This window comes from Tupaia chinensis, unplaced genomic scaffold, assembly GCF_000334495.1.
Source record: "Tupaia chinensis unplaced genomic scaffold, TupChi_1.0 Scaffold143796_1, whole genome shotgun sequence".
Taxonomy (NCBI): domain Eukaryota; kingdom Metazoa; phylum Chordata; class Mammalia; order Scandentia; family Tupaiidae; genus Tupaia; species Tupaia belangeri.
Window position 1 is genome coordinate 4,498,785 of NW_006203646.1, and position 13,392 is coordinate 4,512,176.

Genomic DNA, 13,392 nt, shown 5'->3' on the forward strand with positions numbered 1-13,392 from the left:
GTCACGCGGACTATCCTAAGGCAGGAGTCTGTATGCAGCTAGCTCCGAGAGGGTGAGCTTGGGGGACAAGGGAAATCCTAGGGGCCCACAGGTTCACTGGCGTAGAGCTTAACTACCTTGCCATTGAAAAGATGGTTATACTCACAGAAAGAGGAGAGGGCTGCCTGGGCAGCACTGGGGAGGGTCGGCACGCAGAGGGAACAAGAAGTGTGGGCAAGAGCCTTTATTGTGGTTTCTGCAGGAGGAGTGAGTAAGGCAGAGTATGAGGGTTTAGGATTGGCTAATTTGAGTAGTTTCAGAAGGCTCTGGAATTACTGGGACACGGCTGTCTCTCCAAGATTGTTTGGTACTGGCCCTGGGTGATTAGAGTGGATAGATAGTGGCCCAGAGGGTGAGCTCCCAATAAAGTAGCTCGTCGGAGTGTGGGATCTGTATTGGTTGGCTTGCATTTGAAAGGTCCTGGCAAGCTGTCTCTAGAAGACGTCTCTCCACAGTCAGCGAGACCTGCCAGTGTCAAAGCAACAAAAGACAGTAAATAAAATATGTCGTTAATACACTCGAAACTGATGAGTCTGACCATTCGTTCCCACTTCTTCTTAGCTCTTCTCTAGTAGAAGTATTGCAGGCGGAGAAATAGGAAATGGGCAGTTGGTGAAAAGAGAGGGCAGGAAGAGAAAGGCGGGGCAAGGCTCATTTTCAAGACAGAATAAACTGAAAAGTTCCAACCAGATGTTGCTTTGGAAAGAGAATGACTCTTTCTTTTCCTAGCCAGACTGCCTGGGTTTGATTCAGTAGCTGAGTGACCCTGGGTCTTGATGATCTCATGTGTAGAATGTGGATTAAAATGAATATATAACTGGTACTGAGCTTTACCTCCTAGACTTTGTTTCTTCTTCTTTCATTCATTCATTCATTCATTTATTGAGAGATTTTTGCTATGGGGTACATGTGCTTGCTGGAAAGACAGGGAGAGACAGAGAGAGATGGAAGGAGAGAAAGTGAGAAATCCCCCTGTGGAGATGGCCACACCACAATCCCTTCTCCATTCTCCTCTTGGGATTTTGGCCACGCACGCATACTTCTTAGACATGGTCTGAGATGGGCAGCTTTGCTATCACCTGGAAACTTCTTCAAACTGCAGTAGCTCAGGTCTCACTCTGATCTACTGGATTATCACTGAATTTTACCATGATCCCCAGGTTATTCATGTGCACATTAGAGTTTGGACCTGAGAATATGTGTTTCCTGAGATTATAAATCATGTCTCAAATATCTGTTCTCTCCACCAGCCTGCCCTAGTGCCTTACATGAAGCATGAGCTATACATGTTTGTCTGAGTAATGACCATAATTATTTAGACACCTTTCTACTCTCCCTCTCTCATGTTATGTTTTATATTTATTTCTGGAAAAGAGATGATGATCTGAAAAAACCTAGGTTCTAATTGCCTGGTTTTGGTTGCCTGTACTATGTGGTGCCTATACTTAGAATGCTAGTAAGCCGGCTCTATGAAAAAAAAAAGAAAAAACCCTGATTTTCAGTATCCACCAGCACTCCCTCCATGACTGATTTCAAACTACCAATGGGATGTTATTGAATTTGGAATTGGGAAGATAAACCCATGATTGTCTCTTAGGCTGATAGGAGAAGATAATACATATACCTTTCTTTTTTGTTTTTAAATCAGTTGATTGATTCATCCAGTGATTGCTTTTTTCACTCAACACATTAATATTGAGTGCCTAGTGTATGCCAGGCCCTACAGTCATTCTCAGAGTCTTCAGTTTCCTCACCTGTAAAATGCACCCGCTAGGCACGGTTGAGATTGATAGGTGCTCTGTAAACTCCTAACACTTGATAAACATACAGGATGATATCGGGAAACCTTGCTAAAATGTATCTAGCCTCCCATGCACATCGAAGGCCCCTCATGCTGTAGGTCCCATGTGTTTATCAATTGATCCATCTTTCCTTTGCAAGGCTATGCGGTGAGTCAGCTGGAGGGAATTAGGCAGGAAACAGGCCTTGGCTGGAAAGCAGTTAAGAGTGGTCCCAAATCCCTGCATGAGTGATCTGACTGAACCCAGCCAACTGGCCTTGCGCTGGTGTTTACAGGCCCAGACACCACCACCTGCAGTCTGCAAGTAAACAAAATTTGTCCCAAGAAGGAGAAAAGGGAACACGCAGGTGTGACCTCCTTCTCTCAGCCCCTTCCTCTGTCCCCTCGGTCTGGAGCAGTGGGAACTTGGCTTGGCCTCTTATAAATCATTCCAGCAACCGTGCTGACAGGGGAAACCGGGTGAGCCGTCCATGTGTTTCTGTTCCGCGGGCTTCTGTCTGACGGAGTCCACCCACCTCACTTTTCCCAGCCCTCTCACTACACACCTTGAGAAACCCGGACTGTGAGCTGGACTGATTTAAGAGCTGGAGACTCCTGCCAGATGTCTCTACTTGGACTGTGGTGAAGCCGCAGCTGCAACAGCAGCAGCATTCAAATCCAAGTCATGCAAACTCAAATCACCTCCCAAGGCTCATGTAGCCAAGCGCAATGGAAAATCTCCATGGCAGTTCAGCTCTCCTGGAAACCTGCTCCTGGTGACTGGAGAAAACGGGTGGGATTTATACCAAGTGGTATCTTCAGGGTGATAATACAAAGACAGGAATTCAGCCTACTTTTAGATGGTTGCTAGCTGGCCCCACTCTGTCCTCTGTTTTCTAAAGCATACTGGATTATCACTGAATTTTACCATGATCCCCAGGTTATTCATGTGCACATTAGAGTTTGGACCTGAGAATATGTGTTTCCTGAGATTATAAATCATGTCTCAAGTATCTGTTCTCTCCACCAGCCTGCCCTAGTGCCTTACATGAAGCATGAGCTATACATGTTTGTCTGAGTAATGACCATAATTATTTAGACACCTTTCTACTCTCCCTCTCTCATGTTATGTTTTATATTTATTTCTGGAAAAGAGATGATGATCTGAAAAAACCTAGGTTCTAATTGCCTGGTTTTGGTTGCCTGTACTATGTGGTGCCTATACTTAGAATGCTAGTAAGCCGGCTCTATGAAAAAAAAAAAGAAAAAACCCTGATTTTCAGTATCCACCAGCACTCCCTCCATGACTGATTTCAAACTACCAATGGGATGTTATTGAATTTGGAATTGGGAAGATAAACCCATGATTGTCTCTTAGGCTGATAGGAGAAGATAATACATATACCTTTCTTTTTTGTTTTTAAATCAGTTGATTGATTCATCCAGTGATTGCTTTTTTCACTCAACACATTAATATTGAGTGCCTAGTGTATGCCAGGCCCTACAGTCATTCTCAGAGTCTTCAGTTTCCTCACCTGTAAAATGCACCCGCTAGGCACGGTTGAGATTGATAGGTGCTCTGTAAACTCCTAACACTTGATAAACATACAGGATGATATCGGGAAACCTTGCTAAAATGTATCTAGCCTCCCATGCACATCGAAGGCCCCTCATGCTGTAGGTCCCATGTGTTTATCAATTGATCCATCTTTCCTTTGCAAGGCTATGCGGTGAGTCAGCTGGAGGGAATTAGGCAGGAAACAGGCCTTGGCTGGAAAGCAGTTAAGAGTGGTCCCAAATCCCTGCATGAGTGATCTGACTGAACCCAGCCAACTGGCCTTGCGCTGGTGTTTACAGGCCCAGACACCACCACCTGCAGTCTGCAAGTAAACAAAATTTGTCCCAAGAAGGAGAAAAGGGAACACGCAGGTGTGACCTCCTTCTCTCAGCCCCTTCCTCTGTCCCCTCGGTCTGGAGCAGTGGGAACTTGGCTTGGCCTCTTATAAATCATTCCAGCAACCGTGCTGACAGGGGAAACCGGGTGAGCCGTCCATGTGTTTCTGTTCCGCGGGCTTCTGTCTGACGGAGTCCACCCACCTCACTTTTCCCAGCCCTCTCACTACACACCTTGAGAAACCCGGACTGTGAGCTGGACTGATTTAAGAGCTGGAGACTCCTGCCAGATGTCTCTACTTGGACTGTGGTGAAGCCGCAGCTGCAACAGCAGCAGCATTCAAATCCAAGTCATGCAAACTCAAATCACCTCCCAAGGCTCATGTAGCCAAGCGCAATGGAAAATCTCCATGGCAGTTCAGCTCTCCTGGAAACCTGCTCCTGGTGACTGGAGAAAACGGGTGGGATTTATACCAAGTGGTATCTTCAGGGTGATAATACAAAGACAGGAATTCAGCCTACTTTTAGATGGTTGCTAGCTGGCCCCACTCTGTCCTCTGTTTTCTAAAGCAGGTTTTTTGTTTGTTTGTTTGTTTGTTTGTTTGTTAATTTCCCTATAAGGTCCATGTGCTTGCTGGAGAGAGATGCAGAGAAAGAGAGGGAAAGTAAGAAGGCACACACTCCCCCTCCCCCTCCAGGGGGATGGCCTTACTGCAATCCCTTTTCCTCCATTCTCTTCTCGGGAGAATGGTTCCAAATCTCTGGGACCATTTTGGGTAATGCATGTACACGCACCTGGCGTGTTTTTAAAGCTGCCGTGTCCAGGACTCAAACCACAGTCAGCCATATGGGATCCAGGCATCCTAACCACCTTGTCACCTAGCTGACCCCTCCGGAGCAGTTCTTTAGGTTACTTTAATGGAAGAAGTAATACATGATTGCAGTAAAAATAAATTCAAATAGTGCAAATGAATGCACGAGGGAAGACAAGACGGCTTCTTACCCAGATTTCCTGCTTTTCAGAGGTGGCCATTGTTCCTAGTTTCTTGTATATCCTTTTAGAAATTTCTTGCACAAAGAGCATAGAAATGTAATATAATACTTTGTAATCTTATTTGGGTCCCTGACCTTTTTGAGAATCAGGTGGAAGCTAATACAATTTCATTTTTATCACTCTTATGATGAGGAATGGGGCAGAGAACTGAATGAAGAATAGTCGGGAAGTCCTGGCCGCCCACCCTTCCCGGCTCCCACCTGTGCCTCTGGCTGAACGCTGCCTCTGCCAGTGCTAACGTTTAGCAGATTAGATCAACTGAGGCTCCTTGAAGGATCAACAACTGGTGGGTCCTCAGGGAAGGGCATCTAGAGACTTAGGGATGGTGGGAAGGGCCCCTCAACTAGATTCTCAGAAATTTCCCCGCTATCCAAATGGGGTCTCAGTGTAAAGCGCTGGGGCTTGTGCTTGCCTCTCCTTTATTCCCGGGCAGCCTGGAGGACTGCAGCCATCACCTGGCACTGATTACGGGGACCGCAGTGCAGAAAGGGAAGGGAGTGACTGCAGAATCCTATGACTGGAAGGACGTCGGTGTCTTTCTGAGCCTGTGTTTCTCACACTGTGATCTGGCCACTCCCTGAGACAGCCTGGGGCGCTGAGAAAACGCAGGTTCCTGCTGCAGAGCATGTGTTCCAGGCCAGAGGTCTTAGGTGTAGCCGTGCGGGAAATTGTAGAGAGGACTTGCTAGCAAGGCAGATGCTCAGGCCTGCAGAGTCTGAGGTTTTCAGGTTGGGCCTGGATCACTGTGTTGTTAATAACACCCCATTGGATATTCTACTAGGGCGGTCTGGGACCTCAGATCCTCACCTCCAACACGTGCATTTAGAAGTCACTGATGGAGGCAGGTAGCAGAGAGGTGAAGGGGATGGGGTCCAGAGTCTGTGAACTGTAAGTCTTTAGCTTCAGTTTACCCATGAGAACTTGTTATTTAATCTCTCCGAGGCTCCCTTTCTATAAAGTGGGACCTCCTGAGGGTGCCTCTCTGATAACGCTGATGTGGGAATGAAATAAGAATAACATTGGTACCGAGTTGCAGGCAGATTGCTGGCTCCGGGAAGTGGGGTCTGAAGATGGCTAGCTGGGTGTCTGCCTTGCCTCTCTTCTCCCAGGGACCCCGTGTCTTACTTTGACAGGCCAGCTGGGAAATGGCCAGAAGAGTGCTGCTGTCACTGCCACTTGCAGCCATCTGTACATCAGGGGTGTGTTTCTGATCCCTCCACAGGGCCATTGTGACAGGCAGTGAAGGCTCATGGGACTTGGAGCCAGAGTGCTTGGCTACAAACCCCTGCTTGTACCTGTGAGACTTCTGGTTAGTTAACCTTGCTCAGCGTTATTTTCCCATTTATATGCTGGGGATAATATTTGCAAGGAACAGAGAAGCTAGTGTGAACAACAAAATTCTTAGCAGAGTGCCTGGCCCCCTGCAAGGGCTCATTAACTAACAGCCTCTGTGATGATTCTTATTGATTATGCACTGGCCCCTGGTCTCTGTCCCATCTCACCCAGAAGCTTATTCAAGGGATGCTGGGTCAATCATACCTTGGGGTCCAAACTGGAACCCGCACCAATGCCTATATGGAAGTTTCCACCCACTAGGCATAATCTCAGCATCCACGATCCAGGGCACACAGAACCAGCCAGTGATTTGTGGTCGCACCTCTGCTTCCAAAGCTCAGGCTGTTCCATGGCTGTGAGGGGAAGCTGAGACGGGGGCAGAGGCCCTGGTCAGCCGAGATGAGAAGACACCTAGGGAACAGGATGCCTGGAGCAGCCCTCCCGTCTGCCCTTTCCTGTCTGTACAAGGGAGTGGATGTGACCTTTGCTATCTGGCCTACTCCCACTCCCGGCTGTTCAGGAGCATCTGGGGTATCCCCACGGGGCTGGCTGGGTACTGCTGCGTCAGCCTGGGTGAGGCAGCCGGGAAGTCTTCAGGCTCCCTGGCAGCAGAATGAGGTCAGCCAGAAAGTGGATCCAGAAGGGGCTGCCGCAGACCAGAGCCTGGTGCTGTCTTTCCTGAGAGCGTCACAGGCTCTTCCCAGAGGACAAAAGCTGGGCAAGGATCCCGAGGGGGTTGTGGTGGGAGCAGGAGCCGGCACGACACAGGAGAGAGGTCCTGCCAGTTTACAATGACCAAATCTGTGAGTTGGAGACGCTTTTGACTTTGTGATCTCCCAGCGGGTGAGAGCCTGAGTGAGGTCTTGGAGCACACAACAGACTTCTAGGGTGCCTGGGACTTCCTCTTGGGATTCCTCCTCACCCGGAGTCTCGAGTACGTTCGCTTGTTGTTGCATTCCTCCACCAAGGGTGGCAGAGACCCGCTCCGTGGGTATCTCCTTACCCTTCTGTAGATCTTTTATGAGAGAAATAGTCAGTCGTGACAGTCTTTCTCACTAGCTAGTAAGTCCTTAGAAGCCTTGGTGATGCAGCACTCCAAGTCGCCGTTCCAATCCGTCAGTATTCGTGGGTGGATCCTTTGCTCGCTTCGTTATTTATTATAGTGACTTATTCCCACGTTGAGATTCTGAGCTTCGTGGGGACAGGCACTTGTCTCTCTTGCTCACGACTCTGTCTTTAGCCGCTAGCATGATGCCTGGCACACAGCAGGAGCCCAGTACATATTGGTGGAATGAGTGACTGTCCTCCCACCCACGGCTGTGAATTACCTGAGGATAAGGATTATGTCGACAGTCTGTCCAGGACTGAGTCGGGCTTGATGAGCGAAAGAATTGAGTGAATACACATCTTTATACTAAGTCCGACACTAGTATCTGTAACCAAGGGACAGAAGTCACACATACATGGTTGTGAATGCTGTTTCACCAGACAGCTGCCTGTGACCCGGAGCAGCTGGGCCAGTAGGAGTGTTATCAGTGGTTCATGTGCTATGGTTTTGCAGCATGAGGACTCTTGTCATTCCATCTCATCACCCAAGAGTCCTGATAAGTGCGTAAATTATCATTTCTACTTTAGGGATGAGGAAACTGAGGCTCAGAGAGATCTAAGACATTTATTGAAGAGCACGTGGTATTTGTTGGTTAGAGTTCAATCCAGAACCTGGGTCTCCTCCCCTGCATACCAGGGTTCTTTTTCTGGCCACTGTCCTGCTTTTTATGAGTCTATGAAACTTTGACCTGTGAGTTGTCATTTGCCATGTTTGGGTGTGAGTTCGGGAAACCTTTTTGAATCCTGGTCCTTCTGTCCTTTTTAATGCAATTGACAGCATTAACTGTCCAAGGGGCAGCCCCAATCCCTTTTCCTCTTGGGATTTTGGGCCCACATTTTCTTGCACTTGGTGGAAATTTTAAGCTGCCGGGTTTGACTCCAACTGCAATTGACAGCATTAACTGTCCAAGGGGCAGTTATGTGTGGGTGCATGTGTGTTTGAAAATAGTTTTTTAAAAAGTTTACTCATTGAGAAAGTGAGAGAAACATCCCCAACAGGGTCTTCGTGCTAAATCCACTCAAGCCTCAGCCACCCTGGTCCACAGGCATGTACTAGTAAACCAAAGACCTCGGGTTGTGAACCCAGGACCTCTACATGTGAGCTCCGCATCTCAGAGCACTGCATTAGTGCTGTGCCACAGCACTCTCACCCATAGGCATGAGATGCAGCCTTTTTAGAACCTTTTAAACTGCCCTAGTCTACAGAATGTTTTTAAAATATATGTATTTATTTATTTAATTCTTTATCATTACTATTATTTTTTTTAAAAGAGATTTCACTATGGGGCATGTGTGCTTGCCAGAGAGACAAAGAAACAGAAAGAGAGAAATCAACCTCCCCGGGGGTGGGGGGCAGCTGGCCACGCCCCAATCCCTTTTCCTCTTGGGATTTTGGGCACACATTTTCTTGCACTTGGTGGAAATTTTAAGCTGCCGGGTTCAGGACTCCAACTGCAATTGACTACGTGAGAGTCCAGCAGTGTAACCAGTCCATCTGCTGGTCCTATTATTATTATTATTATTATTATTATTATTATCATTATTATTTTTAATTTGCTGCAAGGCATGTGTGCTCACCAAAAAGAGAGAGAAAGCTGCCAATTGAACCACAGTCAGCCATGTGGGAGTCTAGTGTCTAAACCACCACACCACCTACCAGCCTCCTAGTATAGAGAATCTTTTTTTTTTTTTAAATCACCCCCCCAGGGAGGATGACCATGCTGCAATCCCTTCTCCTCCATTCCCCTCTTGGGATCTTGGGCACACACACAAATGCACCCAGCATGAGTTTAAGCCACTGGGTCTGGCACTTGAACCACAATCGACTACATGGGAGTCCAGTGACACAGCCATTACACTAACTGCTGGTTCCCTAGTATAGAGAATCTTAACCTGGAGTCTCATGATGAGTTTAAGCAGTGCCAGGGGCCCTGAGATTATTCACCACATTTCATATACCCATGCATTTCTCTAGACAGGAGTTCTGAGGCTGCATCAGAGTCTCATAAAGGGGAGCATGGCCCTACAGCACAGTAAAGAACCAATGATCAAAACCGATGGTGTTTTGCATGCGGGAAAACTAAGGCCGATGCATAGGACTATAATCTTTGACGAGAGATTTTATTTCTCCCATCAACAGAGGACTGATTATGGTGAGCAGTAACCTCAGCTACATCATCGAGCCCCTCCCTGACAGCGAGAGCCAACACCTTATTTACAGATCTGAACATCTCAAGCTGCCTCCCGGGAACTGTGGGTTCGAGCACTCCAAGCCCACCACCAGGGACTGGGTCCTTCAGTTTACACACGAGACCAAGAAGCGACCTCGCAGGGTGAGTTTCTCAGTGTAGGAGTCAGTGGGGAGATGGGTCTATCCCCTCTGAGGATCCTTACTTTGAATCTAGAATATTTCCAAACTGAAGGATGACCGAGAAGGAGGAACGAACTTATCTTTTATTCTAAGTCATTGCTGGCTTGTGTGATAACCTCATACTAGGAAATCTACTTTTGGGGAAAAACACCACTACTGTTAAAATACCCTGAGCTGCAGATTTTAGAAACTAAAAAGGAGAAAAGAAATGTGTACCTCCCATTGGAATAGTCTCTTCCCCATGTGCACACGTTTGTTTATGTATACTGTGAAAAGAGGTGTGTGGTCAAGGGCTATTTGGAAACTCGAATGACAGTTCATTCTCTCACAGTACATTGGCCTCTGTTCTGTCCACACCAGCCCGGAATATTAGTTTCTTTCTTCTTCTTTTTTTTTTTTTTGAGAGGTTTTTGCTATGGGGTGCGTGCGCTTGCCAGAAAGACAGAGAGAGACAGAGAGACAGAAAGCGAGAAATCACCTCCCAGGGGGGATGGCCATGCTGCAATCCCTTTTCCTCCATTTTCTTCTCGGGATCTTGGGCACACATGCACATGCGCCCAGCATGAGTTTAAGCCACCGGGTCTGGGACTCAAACCACAGTTGACTTCATGGGAGGCCAGCGACATAGCCATTACGCCAACTGCTGGTCCCCAGAATATTAGTTTCTGAGAATTAAGGGCTAGATCCAATGTCTTTCTGGAGCAGCCTCCAGAAAGAACCAAATGGTGGTAAAAGGTGTTAGCGAGAGCAAAGGTGATGGTGACTATAACCAGGACTGTCCCCAGTGCCCGCATGTAAAATCAGTAAGGCGTTCCACTGCTTGTGACCCAGCTCTATTTTCTAGCAATTTTATTATGTTTAATTAAAAATGTCAGTGGGCATGTGTGCTCACCAGTGACAGAGAGAAAAAAAAGCACCCTCAGTGGGCTGTGAACACACGGCAATCCCATCTCCATTTCTTCATCCTATCAGGATTTCCAACACACACATTCCCAGCAGTTTTTCAAGCTGCTGGGGTGGGGATTCCAACCCCAGTCAGCATATGGGATCTGGTTTCCAATGCGAAGCACTTAACCGCTGTGCTGTGGTCGGGCTCCCTAACAGTATTTTGAAATGAGGCCACGCCCACCATTTCTCCGGTGCTGATCTGCTTCTGTCTCCTCCATAGATGAAAAGGGAAGACTTGCACTCCATGAAGTACGTGGAACTTTACCTCGTGGCTGATTATGCAGAGGTAAGGGCCGGGCAGGAAATCTGCTCTCCTGGTAGCTTCCCTTCCAGGCTTCCCACTGCTTTGGGGAAATGCTGACACATTCATCTTTCTCTGGCTTATTGTATGATTTTGACCTTAAACCTGTCCGAGGCTCTTTTTGCCATTTTCAACATAACTCGAAATCACAGGAGAAAACGAACGAAAGCTTCTGTTAGCTTGACACCTCGATCAGGACAGTTATTGGATCAACATACTGGGTTTGAAGGTTTTTAGGTCCTGATATTTACACTTAGAGGATTCATGAATTTTCTATCGAAATAAAAAAAAATTATTTTACAAAGATACTAAGGATATCCTCACTTACCTGATGGTGGAGCAGTTTCTTGGTCATGTGTGGCCCATTTTTATAGTCATGTTGGTGCCAGCTGAGGACCGTGGGCCAGCAGTATCAGCAACACTTGGGAGCTTGTGAAAAATGCAGATTCTTGGGCCCTACCTCGGACCTACTAAATCCTAACCTGCCAGGGTGGGGTCCAACAATCCATGCTAAAGCAAGACCTCTTGGTGATTCTGATGCACAGGCAGGTTGAAAACTACTGAGCAAAAGAAGCAGTATTTTAGCCCGTAACCCCATTTTCCTCACATTGGACAGGTTCTGAGATTAATGAGCACTCATCAAGTTTGCTCATACATATGAGATATTCATCACCAGTTTCTCGACCTCCTATTATATGCCAAGCACTATGTTTTTATTTTATTTATTTATTTTTTTAACAGATTTTTGCTATAGGGCACATGTGCTCACTGTAGAGACAGAGACAGAAAGCAAGAAATCACCCCTCTAGGGGGGTAGCTACGCTGCAATTTCATCTTTTCTACTCTCCTTTTGGGATTTTGGGCATGCACACAAACATGCTGGTGAGAGTTTTAAGCTGCTGGGTCCAGGACTCGAGCCACGGTTGGCCATGTGGTGGTCCAATGATATAACCATTTCGCCAACTGCTGGTCCAAGCTAAGCACTATATTTGGCACTGAGAGACCCCAGGCAGCACGAAGTTTGCAGTAACAGTGTAGAACCCCTTTTATTTCAGTGTGATAACTGCTAACATGGACCATTAGGGAGGATTAGAGGTGGATAACAGGGGCTCCAACATGGCTCTGGGATGTGGGGAAAGCTACTCTGGGGCAGTGGTGTTAAAACTGACACCTAAATAATGAGTTCGGGCTCCAGGGCCCAGATCTGCCTAATCAGCAAGATGTCACCTCCAATGCTCACTTTATGTAGCGACTCAACCACATAACCCAGCAAGTGTTCTGTGTGCTGGGACAAGGAGGAGCCGAAAACCCACTCTGCCCTGATGGTGCACGCTATTCTGCGACTTCCACCAGGGCAGAACTCATCACAGCTCCAGTTTGTCTCACACCCCGGCCAGATGGGTTAGTTACCAGCTCCCCAGAAGGCCTCATTCTAAGGTGGCCTGCCAGGTGCACAGTCCCAAAGCACGTGTCCTAGAGGCAGGGCCCGGCAGTGGGTCGAGCATTAGACTTCCGGCCAAAAGGCCTTTGAATGTTAGTAGCACGAAGAGGTGGCCCTTGAGTTGTCTGAAAGGACATGGAGGAGTTAACAGGGAGAGAAGCGGAGGTGAAGGGCCTTCCAGGCCGAAGGAACATTGTGTTCAGGTTTGAGAACAGTTTAACTTTTTAACTGACCTGGATACCGGTTTACCCAGCAGGCTTGTGTGTGAGAACATATGTGTATTTTATATCTGTTGTTTCCTTGCCAAAGACAAGTGTGTGTACAGGATGGGGGAGCGGTCTGGGGAGCAAAATTCAAAGCTGATTTAAAACCCAGCCAAGGCCTCACAGGTGTGGGAGGAAGCAACTGGACACCATGGGCCGTGGCTGGGAGAAAGCTGATCCCCGGTGACAGCAGGACCTTTTGCCATGTCAGCTTTGCACCTAAGATGATCTGCTACAGTGATCTCAAGCACCCCCTTTTTAGCCACAGAATCCTTTGATCACATAGAGGCTCCAAGGACCCCAAGCATCAAGAAACCCTGCTGCTCTAGTTTAAAGATGGGGTGTTTCCCCCATTTGGCCTTGTACTCTCCCCTTGCACAATCCTAGTGCAGGATTTAAAAACCCACTGGATGGGAGTCATAGCAACCAGAGCCATGGGGGGTGGGGCAGGAGGAGAGCACTGTCAGTGACAGCAGGCGGGCACTCCCGACCTCAGTTCCCACCCTCATGGTAGAGAGGGAATGCGCTTCTTTCTTTGGGTTGCAGCACCTCCCAGTGAAGGTGTTGAGGGATTCATGTGAGGGAGGGGAGTGGGGGTTGCACTAGCCCAGGCCAGTTCACAGGCTCATGAATCAGCACCCTCACTCCCTCTTCCAGGGGTCTCTCTTCTCCTGCAGGCAGAAATCTAGTCCTGATAATTAATCTGAGAGGACAGGAAGACAAGGAAGGGAAGGGCTGCCTTCATCATGATGTACAAGTGGGTGCTGAGACGAGACAGCCTTCTCCTCTGGGCTCTGCACTCAGAGCGAGAGTGGAGACAAAGACAGGGACAGTGACACCTGTACTACTGCCTCGTGACT

General features: G+C 47.7%; 1 protein-coding gene across 1 annotated transcript in view; it reads left to right on the top strand.

Annotated features, from left to right (window-relative positions):
• The window catches only part of ADAM19 (ADAM metallopeptidase domain 19), a 116,504-nt gene that overhangs the window by 60,944 nt on the left and 42,168 nt on the right, over positions 1-13,392 (top strand). The window contains exons 6-7 of the mRNA XM_014582772.2: positions 9,349-9,541; positions 10,748-10,813. Coding sequence (XP_014438258.2) covers positions 9,349-9,541; positions 10,748-10,813 — 259 coding nt within the window. The remainder of the gene's footprint in view (positions 1-9,348; positions 9,542-10,747; positions 10,814-13,392) is intronic.